Source organism: Pleurodeles waltl, chromosome 7 (assembly GCF_031143425.1).
Source record: "Pleurodeles waltl isolate 20211129_DDA chromosome 7, aPleWal1.hap1.20221129, whole genome shotgun sequence".
NCBI classification, from domain to species: domain Eukaryota; kingdom Metazoa; phylum Chordata; class Amphibia; order Caudata; family Salamandridae; genus Pleurodeles; species Pleurodeles waltl.
The window spans coordinates 2179865-2204450 of NC_090446.1; the positions used below are offsets into that span (position 1 = coordinate 2179865).

A 24586-nucleotide genomic window follows, 5' to 3' on the forward strand; every position below is an offset into this window, starting at 1 on the left:
ATATAATCATAATTATTACTATTATAGTTATGATCAATTTATATAATATACTGTAATTGTAATTTTTATTAATAAAATTAACAATAAAAAAAAAAAAATCCATTTACATCAAGGTGCCTTGGGAGTGGAGTGGTAACTCACAAAAGTCAGAGTGATGACTTGCTATCACATATCCTCCAACTATAGGCGTCCTTGCTAATAAATCATATTAGAACCCCTCCCCCCCAGTGGTACCAATAACATGGTTGGCGCAAGGCCTAGTGGCCTATCCTGCTGTACCCTAAACCAAGCACAGCGAGTTGACCAAGGTCCAGCCAACCAATGTGATGGCGAAGTGTGTGGGGCTGGTGGGACAGCACTTGTGCACTGTGGGACTGGTGGGGCGCTACTCGGTGCTCTGTGGGGCAGCCCTTGTGTACTGTGGGGCTGGTGGGGCAGCCCTTGTGTACTGTGGGGCTGGTGGGGCAGCCCTTGTGTACTGTGGGGCTGGTGTAGCAGCCATCGAGTACTGTGGGGCTGGTGTAGCAGCCATCGAGTACTGTGGGGCTGGTGTAGCAGCCATCGAGTACTGTGGGGCTGGTGTAGCAGCCATCGAGTACTGTGGGGCTGGTGTAGCAGCCATCGAGTACTGTGGGGCTGGTGTAGCAGCTATCGAGTACTGTGGGGCTGGTGTAGCAGCTATCGAGTACTGTGGGGCTGGTGTAGCAGCTGTCGTGTACTGTGGGGCTGGTGTAGCAGCCATTGTGTACTGTGGGGCTGGTGGGGCACCCTTGTGTACTGTGGGGCTGGTAGGGCAGCCCTCGTGTACTGTGGCGCTGGTGGGGCAGCCCTCGTGTACTGTGGGGCTGGTGGGGTAGCACTTGTACACTGTGGGGCTGGTGGGGCGCTACTCAGTGCGCTGTGGGGCAGCCCTTGTGTACTGTGGGGCTGGTGGGGCAGTCCTTGTGTACTGTGGGGCAGCCCTCGTGTACTGTGTGGCTGGTGGGGCAGCCCTCGTGTACTGTGTGGCTGGTGGGGCGACACTCGTGCACTGTGGGGCTGGTGGGGCAGCACTTGTGCACTGTGGGGCGATACTCAGTGCTCTGTGGGGCTGGTGGGGCAGCACTCGTTCACTGTGTGGCTGGTTGGGTGGCACTCGGTGCACTGTGGGGTGATACTTGGTGCTCTGTGGGGCGGCCCTCATGTACTGTGGGGCTGGTGTGTGGCAGCACTCGTGCACTGTGCGGCTTGTGGGGTGATACTCAGTGCTCTGTGTGGCTGGTGGGACAGCACTCGTGTACTGTGGGGCTGGTGAGGCGCTACTCAGTGCTCTGTGGGGCAGCACTCGTGTGCTGTGGGGCTGGTGGGGCAGCCCTCGTGTACTGTGGTGCTGGTGGGGCGACACTCGTGCACTGTGGGGCTGGTGGGGCAGCACTTGTTCACTGTGTGGCTGGTTGGGTGGCACTCGGTGCACTGTGGGAGTGGGGTGGCACTCATGCGCTGTGGGGCTGGTGGAGCGATACTCGGTGCTCTGTGGGGCGGCCCTCGTGTACTGTGGGGCTGGTGTGTGGCAGCACTCGTGCACTGTGCGGGTGATACTCAGTGCTCTCTGGGGCTGCTGGGGCAGCACTTGTGCACTGTGGGGCGGCACTGTGTGGCTGGTTGGGTGGCACTCGGTGCACTGTGGGGCTGGTGGGGTGGCGGCACTCGTGCGCTGTGGGGCTGGTGGGGTGGCACTTGTGCGCTGGGGGCTGGTGGGGTGGCACTCGTGCGCTGTGGGGCTGGTGGGGTGGCACTCGTGCACTGTGGGGCGGCACTGTGTGGCTGGTTGGGTGGCACTCGGTGCACTGTGGGAGTGAGGTGGCGGCACTCATGCACTGTGGGACTGGTGGGGTGGCACTCGTGCGCTGTGGGACGGCACTGTGTGGCTGGTTGGGTGGCACTCGGTGCACTGTGGGAGTGGGGTGGCGGCACTTGTGCACTGTGGGACTGGTGGGGTGGCACTCGTGCGCTGTGGGGCTGGTGGGGCGGCACTCGTGCACTGTGGGGCGGCATTGTGTGGCTGGTTGGGTGGCACTCAGCACACTGTGGGGGTGGGGTGGCACTCGTGCACTGTGGGGCTGGTGGGGTGATACTTGGTGCGCGGTGGGGCGATACTCGGTGCGCTGTGGGGGTGGTGGGGTGGCCCTCGTGCGCTGTGGGGCTGGTGGGGCGGCACTTGTGCGCTGTGGGGCTGGTGGGGTGGCACTCGGTACACTGTGGGGGTGGGGTGGCACTCGTGCGCAGTGGGGCTGGTGGGGTGGCACTCGTGCGCTGTGGGGCTGGTAGGGTGGCACTCGGTGCATTGTTAGCTTTTCTTCCTGTGGATTCTTTGTCGGGTTTCTGGAAGTTTCTTCTGAGTCAGGTCTCCAAACAGCTGGGCTCCTGGGCCCAGGAGAGCTTCTTTTCGCCAGACAGGAATGCTTCATATGAGGCTGACTCATGGAGGAGCCCCTGTGCCAGCAGCTCTGGCTGTGCTCGTGGGCTCAGTCACGTCCAGGGAGCTGTGGTGTGCTGAGCTGAGCTGTGCTGTAGTGAGCTGAGCTGTGGACTGGTGAGCTGTGCTGAGCTGAGCTGGCCCTACTTGTGGTGTGCTCTACTATACTGAGCTGTGGTGTCCTGTACTGTGCTGTGGTGTACTGTGCTGTGCTGTGGTGTACTGTGCTGTGGTGTGCTGTGCTGTACTGAGCTGTGGTGTACTGAGCTGTGGTGTGCTGTGGTGTACTGTGCTGTGCTGTACTGAGCTGTGGTGTGCTGTGCTGTACTGAGCTGTGGTGTCCTGTTGAGTGCTGAGCTGTTGTGTAGTGAGCAGTGCTGAGCTGTTGTGTAGTGAGCTGTGCTGAGCTGTGGTGTAGTGAGCTGTGGTGTAGTGAGCAGTGCTGAGCTGTGGTGTAGTGAGCAGTGCTGTGCTGTACTGAGCTGTAACGTACTAAGCTGTGCTGTGCTGTCATGAGCCGTAGGGTGCTGTGCTGTAGTGAACGGTGCTGAGCTGTGGTTTACTGAGGTGTGGTGTGGTGTGCTGTACTGAGCTGTGGTGTACTGAGCTGTGGTGTGCTGAGCTGTGGTGTGCTGAGCTGTGGTGTGGTGTGCTGAGCTGTGGTGTCCTGTCGTGAGCTGTGGTGTAGTCAGCAGTGCTGAGCTGTGGTGTGGTGAGCTGTGGTGTAGTGAGCAGTGCTGAGCTGTGGTGTAGTGAGCTGTGCTGTACTGAGCTGTAACGTACTAAGCTCTGGTGTGCTGTGCTGTCATGAGCCATACGGAGCTGTGCTGTAGTGAACGGTGCTGAGGTGTGGTGTGGTGTGCTGTGCTGAGCTGTGGTGTGCTGTACTGAGCAGTGCTGAGCTGTGGTGTAGTGAGCAGTGCTGAGCTGTGGTGTAGTGAGCAGTGCTGAGCTGTGGTGTAGTGAGCTGTGCTGTAGTGCACGGTGCTGAGCTGTGGTGTACTGAGCTGTGGTGTGCTGTAGTGAACGGTGCTGAGCTGTGGTGTCCTGTTGTGTGCTGTGGTGTAGTGAGCAGTGCTGAGCTGTGGTGTAGTGAGCTGTGCTGTAGTGAGCAGTGCTGAGCTGTTGTGTAGGGAGCTGTGCTGTACTGAGCTGTAACGTACTAAGCTGTGGTGTGCTGTGCTGTCATGAGCAGTACTGAGCTGTGCTGTGCTGTAGTGAACGGTGCTGAGCTGTGGTGTGCTTTAGTGAACGGTGCTGAGCTGTGGTGTACTGAGCTGTCGTGTCCTGTTGTGTGCTAAGCTGTGGTGTAGTGAGCAGTGCGGAGCTGTGGTGTAGTGAACGGTGCTGAGCTGTGGTGTACTGAGCTGTGGTGTGCTGTAGTGAACGTTGCTGAGCTGTGGTGTACTGAGCTGTGGTGTCCTGTTGTGTACTAAGCTGTGGTGTAGTGAGCAGTACTGAGCTGTGGTGTGCTGTAGTGAACGGTGCTGAGCTGTGGTGTGCTGTAGTGAACGGTGCTGAGCTGTGGTGTACTGAGTTGTGGTGTGCTTGAGCTCGGCCTGTGCACAGTGGGAGAAAACAATGGACTGGAATCTGGAGGAACTCAGTGCCTGAGATTCATTTAACCATCTACCCATCACTCTACAGGCGTCTCGTGGCACAGTAATGGATGCCTGGTGTTTTGGGGAATGGTAGCTTGTGGGCAAGTGTACTGTGGTACAGTTACTGACGAGGAGGTACTTATTCACAGAGTAACCGATCTGATGAACAGGTACTTAGTGCAGAGTAAGCAGTGGTGCAGGTACTGAAGAGCAGGTACTCGGTGCAGAGTAACGGATGACTATCTGTGATACGTCTACTGATGAGCAGTAGTCTTTGACAGAGTAACCAATGAGTATCAGTGGGTCAGTTACTAAACAGCAGGTACTGTGTGCAGAGTAACCAGGGAGTATCTGTGGTACAGTTACTGATGAGCAGGTACTCAGCTGCAGAGTAACTGATAGCAGGTAATGTATCGTACAGTAACAGATCTGGTATTCAGTGACAGAGTAACCAGTGGGAGGCGTTGTATGGTAGAGCTTGAGTAGGTATTTCATGCAGAGTAACCAATGAGTTTGTGGTACAGTTACTCATGAGCAGGTATTCATCTGCAGAGTAACCAACGTCCAGCATTGTATGCCACAGATACAGGGTTCAGTGGCAGAGTAACCGGTGGGAGGCAGTCTGTAGTACAGCTGCTGATGAGCAGACATGCGTTAAGAGTAACCAGTGTCAAGCGTTGTATTGTATCGTTACAGAGTAAGTATCTGTGGTACAGCTGCTGATGAGCAGGCACTCAGAATGGAGTAACCAAGCATATGTAGTACAGTTACTGATGAGCAGGTACTCCGAGTGGAGTAACCAAGCATATGTAGTACAGCTGCTGATGAGCAGACATGCGTTAAGAGTAACCAATGCCAAGCGTTGTATTGTATGGTTACAGAGTAGGTATCTGTAGTATAGCTGCTGATGAGCAGGCACTCAGAGTGGAGTAACAAAGCATATGTAGTACAGTTACTGATGAGCAAGTATTCATCGGCAGAGTAACCCGAGTCACACATCCTGTGGCAGTTTCCGATGAGTCTAAATTGTGTGAGCCTGCTGCCCACGGGTGTGCGTCGAGTGAGCATCCACCTGGAGTCCCGAGACCCTCAGTGGCTCGCGTGGTCACGGTGGCCCACATTAGATGTAGAACACCTTGAGGTGGTGTTCAGAAATGTCATCACTGGAAGTTGGTCCAGTTTGTCCATAAATACAGGTTTCCTTGTGAACCAGAGGTTCTGTGTTTGGCCTGATGAAGACCCGATTACTAATTAACCTCCTGAGCCGAAACGTTGATGTGTTCACTTGTTGACTGGAAATGTAAGAATGCAAGCCCAGGTCTTGGCTGTTGTGTTGAGCCTGGCTCCTACAGCTAACTGCTTTATGTCTTTATTTGTAAAACTCATCACTGTGCACATTCACCATCTCACTAAACACGTGTCCCGTGACGTCACGTGCAGCAGCCACTCAGGCACCATCAAGTGTTCTTCAGATTTTATTCAGGCGAGCTGGATATAGGTTCTTCCTGTTCCAGAGCTGTTGTGTAAATGTAGTCTGCCATGAGCCCCGAGTGCACAGTTTGCCCTTCTCTTACCCCGTAAAAGGTTATTTTATGTAGGTTACCGTAGTAGGCAAGGGCTTTGGGGTTCTTGCTCCCCTGTGAGCACTCTTTTTGTGGTAATCCTTGTTTGGCCCTCTCAGAGGAGGTGTGTGTAGATTTGCCTCCTGTAATCTTGTCCATATGTGTAGTTTTATAAGATTGTGATGGTGTCTAGCCACCGCACACGTCACTAGGCCTGGGTTGGTTTTGGGGTCAGGCCAATGGTTCCAGACCTTAGAGGTTCATTGGGTAAGTTTAGGTTTGATCTGTTTATTATGAAAAGTTATGACTTGCTGCCTTTGTTAAGCATTTGTTAAAAACAGCAGGCTTTAAGAGGGTATCATTGTTATAGTTCAGTCAAAGCCTGTAGGCAGTTACTTTGTTGAATGGAATCTCAGAGATTAGGTTATTGGTGACGTACTGAAACCGCGTAATAAAAGATTGATTATTTCATTCACTGCATTGGGCCCTCATAGGAGCTCTGCTCTGTTTTCAGAACTCTGATTTTGTATATGTTTGTGTTTTTATTACACTGCACCCGATGACTGCCTCGTGGGACAGCGTTTGCTAAAACATGTAGCTCTAAGGTAGTTATGATGACGAGCCAGTGATAAAGCCTGTAGGCTTGATTGGTTCAGTGAGGAAAGCAATACTAGTTGCCCTAGTTCTGACCTGTTTTTATAAAGATGAGAGTAAAAGCAATACTCTTACCTTATTTATTGCGCCACAAGTATGTTAAAGCCAATAACCCTTTAAGGGCGGATTATTCGTTTTCCATGTTCCACCTGCAGACATGTATTTGTTACATAAAATCTCACAGGCAAGGACTTCGTATGGATTACCCCTCCGACAAGCCCTGTGGATAGAAGATTTGCACCAAAATAATTCTTCCTCGAATCTCTTTGGTCTGACAGGCTTACTTGTCTGCCAGGACCTCGTAAATGTGAGATATATACATTACCTAGTGACAGTTACAACTAGCTAGATATACTGAGGTCTGCTTTTCCATAGAGGGAGCATTTTTTGATTGGCTAATAACTTTGGCCCCATTTGACAAATCTTAACACAAACATCCCCAAAAAAGTTGACCTCGTCCCCTTCCTGTTTTGGTATGATATGGCAAGTTGGGCTCACGAGAATCCCACGAGAGAGCGGAAAATTACAAATGGATCCCTGTGATTGGTCAAGAGGCTGTTTCCCAGTGTGCCTTCAAGCTCTCGCAGGAACGAGAGACTCCCACGAGTCGAGCGAGCACTCTGGCTAGCCGCTGGAATGTTAGAAATGAAATTTGGGCCATTACTGTTTACTCTGGAAAGTTGGAAGTGATGTGGAACTGAGGTAAAGCTATATAAGGGGAGCAGAAAGGCATGCTGTCCCCTGGATTCAGAAAAGAAATGTCTGAGAAAACTAAACCGAAGATTATAAATGTATATTATTTTTAACTTATTTTTACAATCTTGCGGGATCGTGAATAGTTAAAAATGAGTGGATGAGTTCTCAATACACCAGGTCTGGTTATCTCAAGTAACTGTAACTCACACCGCCATACACAGGTTTTTCAACAATAATGTCATTACAAATATATAAAATCGTCTGACCTTTCCGCCCACCCTCCTCATCCTTTGGCCTCTTACGCCATTCACATTTTTCTTCTGCTCAGTGCAGCACAGAGCAGTGGGTCGGCCCACTTCACCCCTTGGCTACCTACCCTGCTAACAGCTACGAGGAGATGTGGTGTACCATTGGTGTGGGTCTGCGGCCGCACCGTCTAACACACTCCCTAAACCTTTTAGGCCCTCTAAGTTCTGTTTGTCAAACCTCTAGCATAACCCTGGGTCGCTATAGCTCTGAGCAGCAAAACGTACACGAGGAGCAAGTGTTCCATATTGAAACTGCAGCAAAAAAAACTGGAGAAGGAATAGAGACCCAAAGGAGTCTGTTGCCAATTTATAAAAAGACTGTATTTAAAAATTAACCAGAGGGTTCCAAAGATATAGAATTTAGAAGGTGTAGTAAATCACAGCATTTCACTCAACTGTGAACAAGCAATTGGCAAATTCAAGAAATTTGACACACAAGCTTTTTGAGCAAAAAAGTTGGACAAGCTGTAATGCGGTCAGTTAGAGGTACTTGGGATGACCAGCTCAAGCAGGGAGCCAGTCAGGGGCACCACCAAGGCCTGCAGAAACAGTTACCCCCTCAGAAGCAGCAGTTTCCAGCTGTTCCAGTCACTGTATCCAATTGAGGTGGTCCTGATGCTAAGCGCGCAGGAGGCAGATGGATGTGGCTGATGTGGAGCGCTCACTGGGGGTCTTCCTGTGGGTATGCCTCGGTCCACAAAGGTGATGAGGGCGATCTGACCACAGGTTTTGATATCTCAATATGTGCTCTTAAGTATGGGGGAAGTCCAGTTGCCTCTGGACTACCAGTCATTTGGTGTCGTAGGGGAGGTGTTAGAAATGGGGTCTCTAGTTGGCAGTCGGTTTGCACCCTGTCCAAGGAGGGACCCTCCCTCTAGTCAGGATAAGGGAGATACCCGCTCAGATAACCCCTGCTCCCCCTCTTGGTAGCTTGGCCCGAACAGTCAGGCTTATCTCAGAAGCAATGTGTAAAGCATTTGCACATAACATACGATAATAAGTGAAAACACTACAAACGGACACCACACCAGTTTTAGAAAAATAGCCAATATTTATCTATACAAAACAAGACCAAATACGATAAAAATCCAATATACAGTAAGAAAAATATGAATCCTACAAGATGTACTCAAAACTAGTTCCTTGAAGTTGCTCCACCTGGGGCTATCACGGCATTGTGATCAACAAAACCAACAGTTCAGGCCGGCCGCGGCGTTGCTGGCCAGCTACGGTGTTGGAAGACCCGCAAAGAGTACCTTGGATTTGCAGGGCGTCATGATCCACATGGTGAGCTCGAGAGTGGCGTCACTGACGTTGTGGTGTCGGTTTGGGAGTCGTTACAGGAGTCGCGGGCCCTTGAGGTCACACGCGTTGCAGATCAAACTCCAGGCTGATGAATTCAGGTACGCCGGCGTGGATGGTGTCGGGGCTGCGGTGCGAAGTGGGACGATGCAACATGCAGTGCCCACAGGTCACGGTGCAGGCAGCGGCTCGGTGACGGCATCCAGCAGCGTCGGTGAGACCAGGGATGCGGTGTGAAGCGGGGCGGTGTGACGTGCGGGGTCCACAGGTCATGGTGTAGGGAGCATCTTTGTCATTGCTGAAGTGCTGTCGGTAGGCTCAAGCCAGTGGTGCGGGACGGGACGGTGCTTCGCGACCCTTATGAGCGGTGTCCACAGGCCACGGTGCAGGCAGGATGCCTGGTGACGACAGAGGAGTCGATGGTGCTGGAGTCGGTGGACCGGGGGCTGCAGTGTGAGATGGGAGGGTGCTTTGTGTACCTCACGAGCGGTGTCCACAGGCCATGGTGCAGGCAGCGGCGCCGGTGTCAGCAGGAGTATCGCCGTCGGGGATGCCCAGGCTGCGGTGTGAGCAGGCGATGCTGGAGTGCAGGGCCCACAGGTCGCGGTGCGAGCAGCGGCTCAGTGAAGTTGTCCGATGACGGCGTCTGTGAGACCAGGGTCACGGTGTGAAGCGGGGCAATGCGACTTCCTGTGGCGTCGGCAGGTCACGGTGCAGGCCAGTGGCATCGTTGGCGGCGTCGCAGTGGTTTCTCGTCTTGAACAGCACAAAATACAGTCTCCAGTGCTGCAAGTCGAGGAAACTGAAGTCTTTGGTTTCCCTGAGACTTCCAACAGGAGGCAAGCTCTACTCCAAGCCCTTGGATAACTCTCTCAAGCAGGACACACAGCAAAGTTCACCCTTTGCACTCTTCTCAGGCAGAAGCAGCAACTGCAGGCCAGTCCAGCAAAGCAGCACAGCAAAGGGACAGTACTCCTCCTCCAGTTCTTCAGCTCTTCTCCTGTGCTGAGGTTCCTCTTCATTCCAGAAAGATTCTAAAAGTCTGTGGTTTGGGGTCTTCTTCTTATACACAGGACTGCTTTTGAAGTTGGCAAACTTCAAAGCAAAGTCTCAAATGTTTGCAAGATCCTTCCTTGTCCAGGCCAGGCCCTAGACTCACACCAGGGGGTCGGAGACTGCATTGTGTGAGGGCAGGCACAGTCCTTTCAGGTGTGAGTGACCACTCCTCCCTCCCCTCTAGCTCAGATGGCTCATCAGGATATGCAGGCTACACCCTTGCCCCCTTTTGTGTCACTGTCTAGTGGAGAGGTGTGAACAGCCCAACTGTCAAACGGACCCAGACAGGGAATCCACAAACAGACAGAGTCACAGAATGGATTAAGCAAGAAAATGCATATTTTCTAAAAGTGGTTTTTTCAAACAGACAATTTAAAAACCAAGTTCACTAAAAGAAGTATTATTAAATTGTGAGTTCAGAGACCCTAAACTCCCCATTTGTATCTACTCCCAAAGGGAATCTGCGCTTTAAGGATATTTAAAGGCAGTCCCCATGTTAACATATGAGAGAGAGAGGCCTTGCACAGTGAAAACCGAATTTGGCAGTAGTTCCCTGTTAGGACATAAAACACACTAATATATGTCCTACCTTAAACATACACTGCACCCTGCCCATGGGGCTTCCTAGGCCCTACCTTAGGGGTGCCTGACATGTAGAAAAAGGGAAGGTTTAGGCTTGGCATGTGGGTACACTTGCCAAGTCAAATTGGCAGTTTAAAACTGCAGACACTGTAGTGGCAGGTCTGAGCCATGTTTACAGGGCTACTAATGTGGGTGTCACAAGTGCTGCAGGCCGACTAGTAGCATTTGATTTACAGGCCCTGGGCACCTCTAGTGCACCTTACTAGGGACTTGCAAGTAATTCAGATATGTAAATCATGGATAAACCAATCAACTGCACAATTTCTATAGGGAGCAGTTGCACTTTAGCACTGATCAGCAGTGGTAAAGTGCGCAGAGACAATAAACCAGCAAAAACAGACCTAAAAAAATAGGAGGAAGAAGGCAAAAAGTTTGGGGATAACCCTGCAAAAAGGTCCTTTCCAACAGAGGGGGGTTCTCCCCAGTATGTTCCTGCAGGCCTGGTGCCTGACTCTGGGGCTGGGGGATGGTGTTCTCCCCAGTATGTTCCTGCAGGCCTGGCTCCTGACTGGGGGTGGGGTTCTCTCCAGTATGTTCCTGCAGGCCTGGCTCCTGACTGGGGGTGGGGTTCTCTCCAGTATGTTCCTGCAGACCTGGCTCCTGACTGGGGGTGGGGTTCTCTCCAGTATGTTCCTGCAGGCCTGGCTCCTGACTTGGGGTGGGGTTCTCTCCAGTATGTTCCTGCAGACCTGGCTCCTGACTAGGGGTGGGGGTTGGGGTTCTCTCCAGTATGTTCCTGCAGGCCTGGCTCCTGCCCCTGGGGGGGGTGGTGTTCTCTCCAGTATGTTTCTGCAGGCCGGGCTCCTGACTGCGGGGGTGGTGCTCTCTCTAGTATGTTCCTGCAGACCTGGTTCCTGACTAGGGGTGGGGTTGGGGTTCTCTCCAGTATGTTCCTGCAGGCCTGGCTCCTGCCCCTGGGGAGGTGGTGTTCTCTCCAGTATGTTTCTGCAGGCCTGGATCCAGACTCTGGGGGTGGGGGGTGGTGATCTCTCCAGTATGTTCCTGCAGGCCTGGCTCCTGACTCTGGTGGTGGGGGGTGATGTTCTCTCCAGTATGTTCCTGCAGGCCTGGCTCCTGACTCTGGTGGGGGGTGGTGTTTTCTCCAGTATGTTCCTGCCTGCAGACCTGGCTGGCTCCCCCAGTGTCTCAGCCCTGGCTTTGGGCCCAGGCCGCCTCTGGGCTTGGCTGGGATGGAGTGGGGGGTGTCTGGCTGCTGTCCCAGTCTGTGATCTCACCTCTCCCTCCCTGGTAGGGGTGGGAGGAGGGGCAGCAACAGATTTCTAAAGGAATGGCTCCTGCTGAGTCACATTCAGTGACGTATGTGCCACCTGGGGAGAGGGGGCCCCCTACGGGGCCCAGGAGGCCCGTGTTAGCTTTCAGTTCTTCCTGCGTGAGGGGGCTCTGAGAGCGAGCCAGTCCTCGAGTGTTGTCTCCTCATTTATTGTGCTATGATGTATTTTTGCTGTTTTGTAGATCTTTGATTTTTGTTTCTGTTTTGAGTTTTATGTCCCATTGACTGTGCTGAGGAGAAGACCTCTAGCTATGGAGGAGGGAGCCGGCAGGGAAGAGTCAGGCCTTCATACTTCCACGGTCATTGAATTTGTGTACTCCTGCTTGGGGCAGTGAAGTGCCCTTCATTAACGGGCGGCCACTAAATCTGTATATAGAATTGTGTATGTCTCTGTGGCCCTGCCGCATTAGACAGCAGAGCTTGGCTCTGTAAGCAGGACGCAGGTGCAGGAGTGCGTTAACAGAGCGCACACAAGGATGCTTACCTGTCTGGGGTATGTGTCATGCAAACAGCACTTTACTTGGAGCGGGGTAGGTGAAAGGGTGCGAGGGTTGTGTAGGAACAGTCTCATTGACCAGCAGAACCCTGGTGAGAATGTGAACTAAGATCTCTTTCCTGAAGTGTAGACGGCAGAGATTGGTCCTGCTTAGATATTCGCAGCGAAGGGTAGTTTCTGTGCTTTCCCCAGGTCGAGCACTGTGCAAAGTGCTCCATAGATCGTGGTTTTGTGGGAAGTGTTTCTAAGTTACCCTCAAACCTATTGAATCTTCACCGTGGGTTTCCCCAGTTGTTATAGACATGAAGTCACCAGGGAAAGTTTGTTTATGGATTGACCGTGGCAGTGTTAATGATGCAATTTGGGCCGATCAACTCCCTCTTCCCCACATTCGCGAGCTTGTCACAACTCTAGCCGGGGTCTGGGTGTTCATCAGACTATATTTAGCTACTGGTCCCATCAGCTGATCTTGCAAGAAGAGACAACTTTTTTTTATTGTACTTATCGTGCCGGAGGGACTACTTCCCTATAAAAGGATGCCTTTTGAGTTGGCGATGAAGGAACACTAGATGGTGACACTGCAGTGGTAGCGTTTCAAGATCACAGAATCGCTAATGACTAGAGCTTGAGAGAGGTCTTTACATTGCTATACTTCAAGGGCCTAGTTTTGCTTGGAGCAGCATGGAATATTTAGTATTTCAGATGACGGTGTCCAGTCCAAGAAGGATCACACAAGCTATTTTGAAGTTCCTGGTGCCAAAATCTAAGAACAGTTGGCTTCCTTTTGAAGCTTAGCCAAATTCTACTCAAAATGTGTGCAGACCTATGCTCAAAAAGTGGAACCTTTGAGACTCTTGTTGAGAGAGAATGTCTGGTGTGGTTGGGGGTGGCACAGCATTGCTTTGAGCCGTTACAGATGCATGGATGCTAGAAGCATGTCAATGGTGCTGTTTTAATGCAGGTAGATGGTATGAGTGTGTTGCAGTGTTCAATGCCAGGATGTGGACAGCACCCGAGAGGAATTACTCAGTTATCGATGCTTGTGCTGGGTCTATGATCACCATAGAATGTCTGAGTGGGGAACAATTTTTACACTGAAAACTGATCACAAACCACTTGTGAACATTCCATCTCTGGGTGGAGGAAAGAATTCATGGCAAGATTACCTGCAAAATTGCAAAAACTTCCATTTTGTAGTGGAAATGTTACGGATGTGCACAATATGCATGGTGACTTCATGTTTAGGTCGCCCATAGCATGTTCTGGGATGCAATTTCTAGGTTGCCCATAGCTTGTTCTGGCACTCAAAGTCTAGGCTGCCCGCAGCCTGTTTTGAGTTGCAATGTATAGGTTTGCCCATAGCATGTTCTAGGATTCAATGTCTAGGTTGCCCTCAGCTTGTTTTGGCATGCAGTGTCTAGGTTGGGGTGCAATGTCTAGGTTGCCCTCAGCTTTTTCTGGGGTGCAATGTCTACCTTGCCCATAGGATGCTCCTTGATGCAATGTGTAGGTTGCCCACAGTATGTTCTGGGATACAGTGTCTAGGTTGCCATCACTTTTTTCTGGGATGCAATATCTAGGTTGCCCATAGCATGTTCTAGGATGCAATGTGTTAGTTGCCCATAGGATGTTCTCGGATGCAATGTCTAGGTTGCTCATAGGATGTTCTAGGATGCAATGTGTTAGTTGCCCACAGCATGTTCTAGGCTGCAATGTGTAGGTTGCCCACAGCATGTTCTAGGATGCAATGAGTAGGTTGCCCACAGCATGTTCTAGGCTGCAATGTCTAGGTTGCTCATAGGATGTTCGTGGATGCAATGTCTAGGTTACCCATAAGATGTTCTAGGCTGCAGTGTCTAGGTTGCTCATAGGATGTTCTTGGATGCAATGTCTAGGTTGCCCACAGCATGTTCTAGGCTGCAATGTGTAGGTTGCCCATAAGATGTTCTAGGCTGCAGTGTCTAGGTTGCTCATAGGATGTTCTAGTAATCAATGTCTAGGTTGCTCATAGGATGTTCTTAGATGCAATGTCTAGGTTGCCCACAGCATGTTCTAGGCTGCAATGTGTAGGTTGCCCATATGATGTTCTAGGCTGCAATGTGTAGGTTGCCCATATGATGTTCTAGGCTGCAATGTGTAGGTTGCCCATAGGATGTTCTAGGCTGCAATGTCTAGGTTGCCCACAGCATGTTCTAGGCTGCAATTTGTAGGTTGCCCATAAGATGTTCTAGACTGCAATGTCTAGGTTGCTCATAGGATGTTCTAGGATGCAATGTCTAGGTTGTTCATAGGATGTTCTTGGATGCAATGTCTAGGTTACTCACAGCATGTTCTAGGCTGCAATTTGTAGGTTGCCCATAAGATGTCCTAGACTGCAATGTCTAGGTTGCTCATAGGATGTTCTAGGATGCAATGTCTAGGTTGCCCACAGAATGTTCTAGGCTGCAATGTCTAGGTTGCCCACAGCATGTTCTAGGCTGCAATTTGTAGGTTGCCCATAAGATGTTCTAGGATGCAATGTCTAGGTTTCTCATAGGATGTTCTAGGATGCAATGTCTAGGTTGTTCATAGGATGTTCTAGACTGCAATGTCTAGGTTACTCACAGCATGTTCTAGGCTGCAATTTGTAGGTTGCCCATAAGATGTCCTAGACTGCAATGTCTAGGTTGCCCATAGGATGTTCTAGGCTGCAATGTCTAGGTTGCCCACAGCATGTTCTTGGGTGCAATGTCTAGGTTGCCCATAAAATGTTCTAGGCTGCAATGTCTAGGTTGCCCATAAGATGTTCTAGGCTGCAATGTCTAGGTTGCTCATAGGATGTTCTATGCTGCAATGTCTAGGTTGCCCACAGCATGTTCTTGGGTGCAATGTCTAGGTTGCCCACAGCATGTTCTTGGGTGCAATGTCTAGGTTGCCCACAGCATGTTCTTGGGTGCAATGTCTAGGTTGCCCACAGCATGTTCTAGGCTGCAATGTGTAGGTTGCCCATAGGATGTTCTAGGCTGCAATGTCTAGGTTGCCCATAGCATGATCTTGGATGCAATGTCTAGGTTGTCCATAGCATGTTCTTGGATGCAATGTCTAGGTTGCCCACAGCATGTTCTAGGCTGCAATGTGTAGGTTGCCCATAGGATGTTCTAGGCTGCAATGTCTAGGTTGTCCATAGCATGTACTTGGATGCAATGTCTAGGTTGTCCATAGCATGTTCTTGGATGCAATGTCTAGGTTGTCCATAGCATGTTCTAGGCTGCAATGTGTAGGTTGCCCATAGGAGGTTCTAGGCTGCAATGTCTAGGTTGCCCATAGCATGTTCTTGGATGCAATGTCTAGGTTGCCCATAGGATGTTCTAGGCTGCAATGTCTAGGTTGCCCACAGCATGTTCTAGGCTGCAATGTCTAGGTTGCCCACAACATGTTCTAGGCTGCAATGTGTAGGTTGCCCATAAGATGTTCTAGGCTGCAATGTGTAGGTTGCCCATAAGATGTTCTAGGCTGCAATGTCTAGGTTGCTCATAGGATGTTCTAGGATGCAATGTCTAGGTTGCCCACAGAATGTTCTAGGCTGCAATGTCTAGGTTGCCCACAGCATGTTCTAGGCTGCAATGTCTAGGTTGCCCATAAGATGTTCTAGGCTGCAATGTTTAGGTTGCTCATAGGATGTTCTAGGATGCAATGTCTAGGTTGCTCATAGGATGTTCTTGGATGCAATGTCTAGGTTGCCCACAGCATGTTCTAGGCTGCAATGTGTAGGTTGCCCACAGGATGTTCTAGGCTGCAATGTCTAGGTTGCCCACAGCATGTTCTTGGATGCAATGTCTAGGTGATCCATAGGATGTTCTTGGATGCAATGTCTAGGTTGCCCACAGCATGTTCTTGGATGCAATGTCTAGGTTGCCCACAGCATGTTCTTGGATGCAATGTCTAGGTTGCCCACAGCATGTTCTTGGATGCAATGTCTAGGTTGCTCATAGGATGTTCTTGGATGCAATGTCTAGGTTGCCCACAGCATGTTCTAGGCTGCAATGTCTAGGTTGCCCACAGCATGTTCTAGGCTGCAATGTGTAGGTTGCCCATAAGATGTTCTAGGCTGCAATGTTTAGGTTGCTCATAGGATGTTCTAGGATGCAATGTCTAGGTTGCTCATAGGATGTTCTAGGATGCAATGTCTAGGTTGCTCATAGGATGTTCTTGGATGCAATGTCTAGGTTGCCCACAGCATGTTCTAGGCTGCAATGTGTAGGTTGCCCACAGGATGTTCTAGGCTGCAATGTCTAGGTTGCCCACAGCATGTTCTTGGATGCAATGTCTAGGTGATCCATAGGATGTTCTTGGATGCAATGTCTAGGTTGCCCACAGCATGTTCTTGGATGCAATGTCTAGGATGTCCATAGCATGTTCTTGGATGCAATGTCTAGGTTGCCCACAGCATGTTCTTGGATGCAATGTCTAGGTTGCTCATAGGATGTTCTTGGATGCAATGTCTAGGTTGCCCACAGCATGTTCTAGGCTGCAATGTCTAGGTTGCCCACAGCATGTTCTAGGCTGCAATGTGTAGGTTGCCTATAAGATGTTCTAGGCTGCAATGTTTAGGTTGCTCATAGGATGTTCTAGGATGCAATGTCTAGGTTGCTCATAGGATGTTCTTGGATGCAATGTCTAGGTGATCCATAGGATGTTCTTGGATGCAATGTCTAGGTTGCCCACAGCATGTTCTTGGATGCAATGTCTAGGTGATCCATAGGATGTTCTTGGATGCAATGTCTAGGTTGCCCACAGCATGTTCTTGGATGCAATGTCTAGGATGTCCATAGCATGTTCTTGGATGCAATGTCTAGGTTGCCCACAGCATGTTCTTGGATGCAATGTCTAGGTGATCCATAGGATGTTCTTGGATGCAATGTCTAGGTTGCCCACAGCATGTTCTTGGATGCAATGTCTAGGATGTCCACAGCATGTTCTTAGATGCAATGTCTAGGTTGCCCACAGGGCGTTCTGCGATATTAAGTGAGTGCAGCCGCCTTCACTGCTGATGAAAAATAACTGCCTTTGTGTGCAACTAAAAGTGAATGGGAGAGTGACATGGGAGCCACATTGTACTGTAGACAGTCCTCCTTCCTTTTGAGGAAAGCTTTGTTTTTACATGCCAGAGACACCCTTCGGTGGCCGGGATGGTGGAGATGTGGAGAGTTGGGTCTGTAGTTGGGTGGTGGCATGAACAGCATCGCTCAGCCCTGTAGGGCTGATCCAGAACCCGTGGCTGCCAGAGGGACCGCGGAGGCCAGTGGGAGTCGATATTCTAGGCCCAGATGGTGCTTCTACAGAAAGAGCCTTTTGGACAGTGCCGACAGATTATTTTTCGAAAAGGTCGGAGGCCCGAATGGTGGGAACGGTTGACATGTATGCAGTCATGTATGATGATTTTTCTAGAGAGGGATTACCAGAGGGCTTGGTTTCGGGCCATAGTTCACAAGTGTTCGGAAGGATGCTTTCCACCCAGAAGCTAATGGTCAGCGGTGAAGGCGTTTTAACAAGGGGTTGCGGATACCACTCAGTTAACAAAGGTAGTGGATTAAGCTGGAAGGAAGGACTTCAGGCCATCTCGTCTGATCTCACCGCTCCCCATCCTGCTAGTGGGTGTCCGCCTTTGGATCCAGACCATCTCCTTGGTGGGTGAGGCAGCATCGTGGTCCTGAGGTGCTCGTGTTCCCAATGCGGTGCTGGAGCCCGTGGTTGGAGCGAAGCATCGAATGAGGCCACTTGCGCTGAATGTGGAAGGAGGGTCTTCTCAGCAGAGCCTTCGGTGGGCCACTTGGTGGTGACTCCAGAGACCGGCTGATGGCCGGAAGGGACACCGGTGTGGCCTTCTCCCAGGTTGTTGCACAGGTTCTCCGAGGGCAGTGACCAGGTCTGGGGTCTCGGCAGGATGCAGTTGGAGAGTCCAGAGACCGGCTGATGACTGGAAGGGACACCGGTGTGGCCTTCTCCTCTGAGATCTGGGCAGGTTGCAGTCGGTGGTGAGTCCAGAGACCGGCTGATGGCCGGAAGGGACAGGGCCTTCTCCCAGGTTGTTGCACAGGTTTTCAGAGGGCAGTGACCAGGTCTGGGATCTGGGCAGGATGCAGTTGGAGAGTCCAGAGACCGGCTGATGACTGGAAGGGACACCGGTGAGGCCTTCTCCTCTGAGATCTGGGGGGGGGGGGCGTGCAAGCGAAGTGTTTCTGATGAAGTGCACGTAACTAACATCTTTCTAAAAACTCTTCCGTTCCTCCTGCTTTTCCCCTGCTCCCCCTTTCCTCCCGCTCCCCCTTTTCTCCCGCTCCCCCACATTGCCCTGCCCCCCCCCGTCTGTGTTGTCACTGACATCGGTGCAGAATGAGACCGTTGCACTCAGTGCATTTCATTCCGCCTTTGCTTTGCTCTTTGATGCCCCCCCCTCACTCTCGCCCCCTCTTGGCGCTGCAGCGTGATCCCGGCTCTGCGCGCTGCTGTTTCACATTGCTTTCAGCTGGGGGCGCTCGGGGGCCCCGGGGGCGGCGGTGTGTGGTGAGGGTGAGGAGCTGCTGGGGTGTTTCCTTCACGGCTGGACCTGTCATGGTTCATGGAGTAAAGCGCCAAACTTACCTGTGAGCCTCGTTTACGTCACTGTGGGAGGGGCTCTGGGGGGGTCAAGCCAGACCTGGCACATACCTAAGGGGCGGTCTCATCCGAGCATCTCCTGCGCTCTCTGCATCCGTGGGAGAGGTGAAGTCCCGAGGGAGAGCCACCCTCACCCCCACCTGCCAGCCCCCCACGAGGAGGAGAGGCAGCAGGGGGCGCCCTTCAGGGACAGAAGAGACGGTCTCATGACGTGAGGACGCCTCGGGAGCCTCCCGGGAACCCCTAGTCTCGGAGATGAGACACCCCTTGCCATAGTGTAGTTGTTTCCGGGACGTCTCCATGGTGACCGATGCAACAAGGGATGGCCCCTTCCGTCTCCATGGTGACCGATGCAGCAAGGGATGGCCCCTTCCGTCTCCATGGTGACAGATTCAGGAGAGGATGGACCCTTCCGTCCATGGTGACAGGTGCAGGAAGGAAAGAACCCTTCTGACTCCATGGTGACAGATGCAGCAAGGGATGGACCCTTCCGGCTCCATGGTGACAGATGCAGCAAGGGATGGACCCTTCCGGCTCCATGGTGACATTCAGGAGGAGATGGAGCCTTCCGTCCATGGTGACAGGTGCAGGAAGTAATGAACCCTTCCGTCTCCATAGTGACAGATGCACGAAGGGATGGACCCTTCCGTCTCCATGGTGATGCAAGAAGGGATGCACCCTTCTGTCTCCATGGAGACAGATGCAGGGTGGGATGCATCGAGGACCCTTCGGGTTCCATGGTGACAGATGCTGAGGTGCAACGTGTTTCGAGGGCTCTTTAGTCTCCTTAGTGACCTCCGTGGATTGGATGGACGGGCGTAGATGCCGCCAGGACGTCTCCATGGTGACAGGTTCAGGATGGGATGCTGCGAGGACACTTACGTCTCCGTGGTGACAGATACAGGATGGACGGGCGTGGATGCCGCCAGGACGTCTCCATGGTGACAGGTTCAGGATGGGATGCTGCGAGAACACTTCCGTCTCCGTGGTGACAGATACAGGATGACCGGGCCTGGATGCTGCCAGGACGTCTCCATGGAGACAGATGCAGGACGGGAGGCGGAGCCTCTGTTCCGGAAACTGAGGAGAACTCGGCCCTTGGACTCCATTGTTGTACACACAGCCCTGCTCTAGGCGCCCCCCCCCCTCCCCCCCGTGTTGTGGATAGGGTTGGGGGCACCCCCGGACGAGGTGAGAGAGTGAGGTGTGTTGGTGTCCTGGGAGGGTTGGGGGGGTGGGGGGGTCAGGTGGTGCAAGAGGTCATTACACCGTGATCCGGAAGCAGCTTTCGGGGTGTCTGAAGCTTGGTTAGGAACAGAATGTTTCGGAGTGTCTGCAACTGTTGACACTCAGAGAGACTGAAGGTTTTGGGGTGTCTTACTTTCAGGGAGGGACTGAAGGTCTTGGGATGTCTGTCCGGAGATGGACTCAAGGGCTCGGAGAGGGACCGAAGTTCTTTGGGGGTGTCTGACGCTTGGTTATGTACAGAATGGCTCGGGGTGTCTTGAGCTCTTCGGATTGTGTAACACTGGGAGAGGGACTGAAGGTCGCGGGGTGTCTGTCCGTAGAGGGACTGAAGGTCTCGGTGACTGAGTTTTCCTCCAAACCATTCCTGGCTCCGACTCGGTCCGCTATGCCCCGAGAATCTCTCCGATCTGAAAAAGCACCTCAATCCCGGCATGTGGCACCCCTGGTGCACCCATGACCTCGTGCCCCCTGTGCCACCCACGAGACTCACAGCTCTGACAATGCACCTCATCCCTGAGCCCCAGGAGCCCTCCTGTCCCATCCGTGAGACTCTCAGCTCTGACAATGCACCTCCTCCCTGACCTGCCCCCGTCCCATCCATGAGACTCACAGCTCTGACAATGCACCTCCTCCCTGACCTGCCCCCTCGTCCCACCCTTGAGACTCTCAGCTCTGACCATGCACCTCCTCCCTGAGCCCCAGGAGCCCTCCTGTCCCATCCATGAGACTCGCATCTCTGACAATGCACCTCATCCCGGACCTCCAGGAGCCCTCCTGTCCCATCCATGAGACTAACAGCTCTGACAATGCACCTCCTCCCTGACCTGCCCTCCTGTCCCATCCATGACTCTCACAGCTCTGACAATGCACCTCATCCCGGACCTCCAGGAGCCCTCCTGCCCCATCCACAAGACTCTCACAGCTCTGACAATGCACCTCCTCCCTGACCTGCCCCCTCGTCCCACCCATGAGACTCACATCTCTGACAATGCACCTCCTCCCTGACCTGCCCTCATGTCCCATCCATGAGACTCACATCTCTGACAATGCACCTCCTCCCTGACCTGCCCTCATGTCCCATCCATGAGACTCACATCTCTGACAATGCACCTCCTCCGTGACCTGCCCCCATGTCCCATCCATGAGACTAACAGCTCTGACAATGCACCTCATCCCTGACCTCCAGGAGCCCTCATGTCCCATCCACGAGACTCACAGCTCTGATAATTCACCTCATCCCTGACCTGCCCCCTCGTCCCATCCATGAGACACTCTCAGCTCTGACAATGCACCTCCTCCCTGACCTGCCCTCTTGTCCCATCACAAATTAAGTGACCAGATGTCTTGTTTTAGGGAAGGAACACTGGCACTGGGAACCTATTTAGCAACCTGGAAGAGCAGTTACTTCTCCGAGAGCTTGGCGCTAGACCAGCCTCCGAGTGAAGCTCATAAAAATACTTGTACATATCCGGAAACGTACATGATGTAAAGATGGGGGCAGCGTGTAATCTAAAGATGGGTCCAGCGTAGCGGGCACTGCTGAGCACTGCGACAAAATACTTCAAAAACCTTTCACTTTTCTAAACTCTGAGTTCGATGGGCGGATTTGCCAGGCTGTGCCCGCCTCTAGCAGGTGAAGTGGTACAGGTTGGTAGGTGTTTGCATAGATTGTGCTTCTGCTCACAGTTCCTAGTGATGTTCTGTCACATGCCACTGGTCTCTCTCCATGGTGCTTCTTGGCCTCAGAGTTACTAACGCCACCTTCCTCTTTCCTCCTGTCTCCAGGCCTACACCTCCCTCATCATCATGGCGTCGGGCACACCGGGCGCCCGTATGACCTCCTCGGTCAGCATCAACATCTCCACGCCCAGCTTCTACAACCCCCAGAAGAAGTTTGCCCCTGTGGTTGCTCCTAAACCCAAACTTAACCCCTTCAAGGCAGGAGGAGGAGAGGGACTGGACCTGCCTCCCCCCCCAGCAGCGTCTGGCAGCGCCCGTGCCCTGGTTGGACGCGTTGGGGAGATCCCTGCACCCCCTGAAGGTACAGAGCTCTGCTTTTTGTGTGCACTTGTCTGTTTCTGCCTCTGGCATCAGCTATTCACCCTAATCAAGCACTTCTACTGCCTCCAGTGTGTCTGCCTCTCTGCTACCAGTGAGCTACTCTCAGGAATGTCTGTGTGACCCTGTCCACCCTCATCATGGGAGTCTGTCTGCCTTTGTGATATTACTTATCCACCCTCTGTAGGAAAGTACCCTCTTCTTGCGTGGTTTCCCCCACTTTTTGCCTGATGTCAGTTCGTTTTTGATTGTTTTCACTGGGATCCTGCTAACCAGGACCCCACTGACTGTGATCTCTCACTCTAGATTTGGTCGCTTGGGACTTAACACCCCACATTTGGCATACTGGTACCCCGCGTAAGAACCTAGTATAAGGTGCCCAGGGTATTGGGGCACCAGGGGTCCTCCCCCATGGGCTGTAACGTATTGTGCCACCCATGGGAACCCATGTAAAATGTCTCTACAGGCCGCCAATGCAGCCTTCGTGACAAGGTGCGTGCACCCCTCCACTACAGATCACTGCACCAGGTCACTGTAAGTCACCCCTATGGTCGGCCCTCCTAGCCCGAGGGCAGGGTGCTGGTACCTATGTGTGAGGGCACCCCTGCATGAGCAGAGGTGCCCCCACGAACTCCAGCTCCATTTTCCTGGACTTAGTAAGTGCGGGGAAGTCATTTTACACGTGTACTAGACATAGGTCGCTACCTATGTCCAGCTACATAATGGTAACTCCGAACCTGAACATATTTGGTATCAAACATGTCGGAATCATACCCCAATACTGCTGCCAGTATTGGAAGTATGATTCCATGCACTCTTGGGGCTCCTTAGAGGACCCCCAGCGTTGCTACTACCAGTTTGCAGGGTTTTCCAGGCAGCCCACGCTGCTGCCATCCTACAGACAGGTTTTTGCCCTCCTGCTGCTTGACCAGCTCAGGCAGGGGAAGGCAGAACAAAGGATTTCTTGTGGGAGAGGGAGGCAACACCCTTTCCCTTTGGAAATAGGTGTTACAAGGTTTGGGAGGGATAGCCTCCCCAAGCCACCGGTTTGCTTTGAAGAGCACATTTGGTGCCCTCCTTGCATAAACCGGTTTGCACTAGTCCAGGGACCTCCAGTCTGTGCTCTCCAGTGAAACTGGACAATGGAAAGGGGAGTGACCACTCCCCTGTCCATCACCACCCCTGGGGTGGTGCCCAGAGCTCCTCCAGGTGGCCACTTGCTTCTGCCCTCTTCAATCCAAGGTGGGCAGAGGCCCCTGGGAGCATCTGAGTGGCCAGGTCAGGCAGGTGACGTCACAGCCCCTCTTGATAGGTGGTCACCCTGCTAGGTGACTAATCCTCAGTTTAGGGCTATTTAGGGTCTCCCCTTGGGTGGGGCCTTAGATTCGATGTGCAAGATTCCAGCAGGACTCCCCTGCATCGTTTACTTCAACGTCAGGCCACTGGAACCGCAACTGGACTTCATAGGAACCTACAATCTGCAGCTCCAGTGACGGCTTTGCTCTGCAACATTGTTTCTCCGGCTCCTCCCAGCGACTGCAACATTTCACTGGCTGTGCATCCTCTGAGAGCAGCAAGTCTTCAGTCTGAAGCAAGAAGGAATCTCCCTTGGAGTGAAGGAGTCACTCCCCTGCATCCGCAGGCACCGGGTGCACTGACGACCGGCTGCGTTGATCCTCTCTCCTGCAACTCTGTGTGGATCCTACAACACAGGTGTGGTCTGGAGTGGCCCCCTCGGTCCCCTCTACCAGCTGCCCAACATGGGTGGTGGGGAGTCTCTGCCTCTCCTTGCAGGTCAGTACCACTGTGCACCGCGACTCTTGCAGCTACCAATGCTTCCTGGTTCTTCTTCCAAGGGATCTTCAGGCTCCGTGTTACCCCGACCTCCAGCACTCTACCCTGCAAAGCACAGTCTTCTGCTTGCTGCTCCAGCGATGTGGGGCGCCTCTCTGGGTGTGCTGAGTGGGCCTCACTGCAACTCCGGTGCCTGCTACCTGCAAGTTGCCTGTGGGGACTGAATCCACTACTTCTTGCTCTCCTCTCTGGTGGGGGTCACCTGGGAGTCCCCTTCTTTGGTTGAGTCCCCTCAGACCTTCCTGGTCCCCAGCAGCTCTGAAACTCTTCTTCTGCAACTCTTGCCTTTGCCAAGGCTTGTTGGTGGTTTTCCCACACCACTGACCGACTGCAACTCTTCTTCCAACGTGGGACATCGACTGCATCACTTCTGGAACTCTTCCTCTGCTCCTGTGCTGCACAGCCGACTCCTGGTCTCCACAGTCGACCTGGTCCTGCACCTCCAGAAGGGTGGGTACTGGCTCCTGTCCCAGCCGGACACCCCAACTGGAACTGGGCTGGGTCCTCTTCATTTGCAGGTCCCTCTGTCTGGATCCATCTTCTGTTTCTTCCAGTCTTGCTTGGGCCTTGAATAGTCCTTTTACAAAGTTTACCTGTGGGTTTGGGAAAAACCAGGTACTTACCTCTTCTCTCCTTGTCCCTGGGGGGCACTCTGGTACTTACCTTTTGGGGTTCCTAGTTCCTCCAGCTCCCCTCTACAGATTCCACTTATGTGGGTGGGGGTCTG

At 52.5% G+C, this 24586-nt stretch overlaps 1 protein-coding gene across 1 annotated transcript in view; it reads left to right on the plus strand.

Moving 5' to 3' along the window:
• ZYX (zyxin) overlaps positions 1–24586 on the plus strand; it is a 102695-nt gene that overhangs the window by 9586 nt on the left and 68523 nt on the right. The window contains exon 2 of the mRNA XM_069242661.1: positions 21733–21988. Within this exon, the coding sequence (XP_069098762.1) occupies positions 21733–21988 (256 nt within the window). The remainder of the gene's footprint in view (positions 1–21732; positions 21989–24586) is intronic.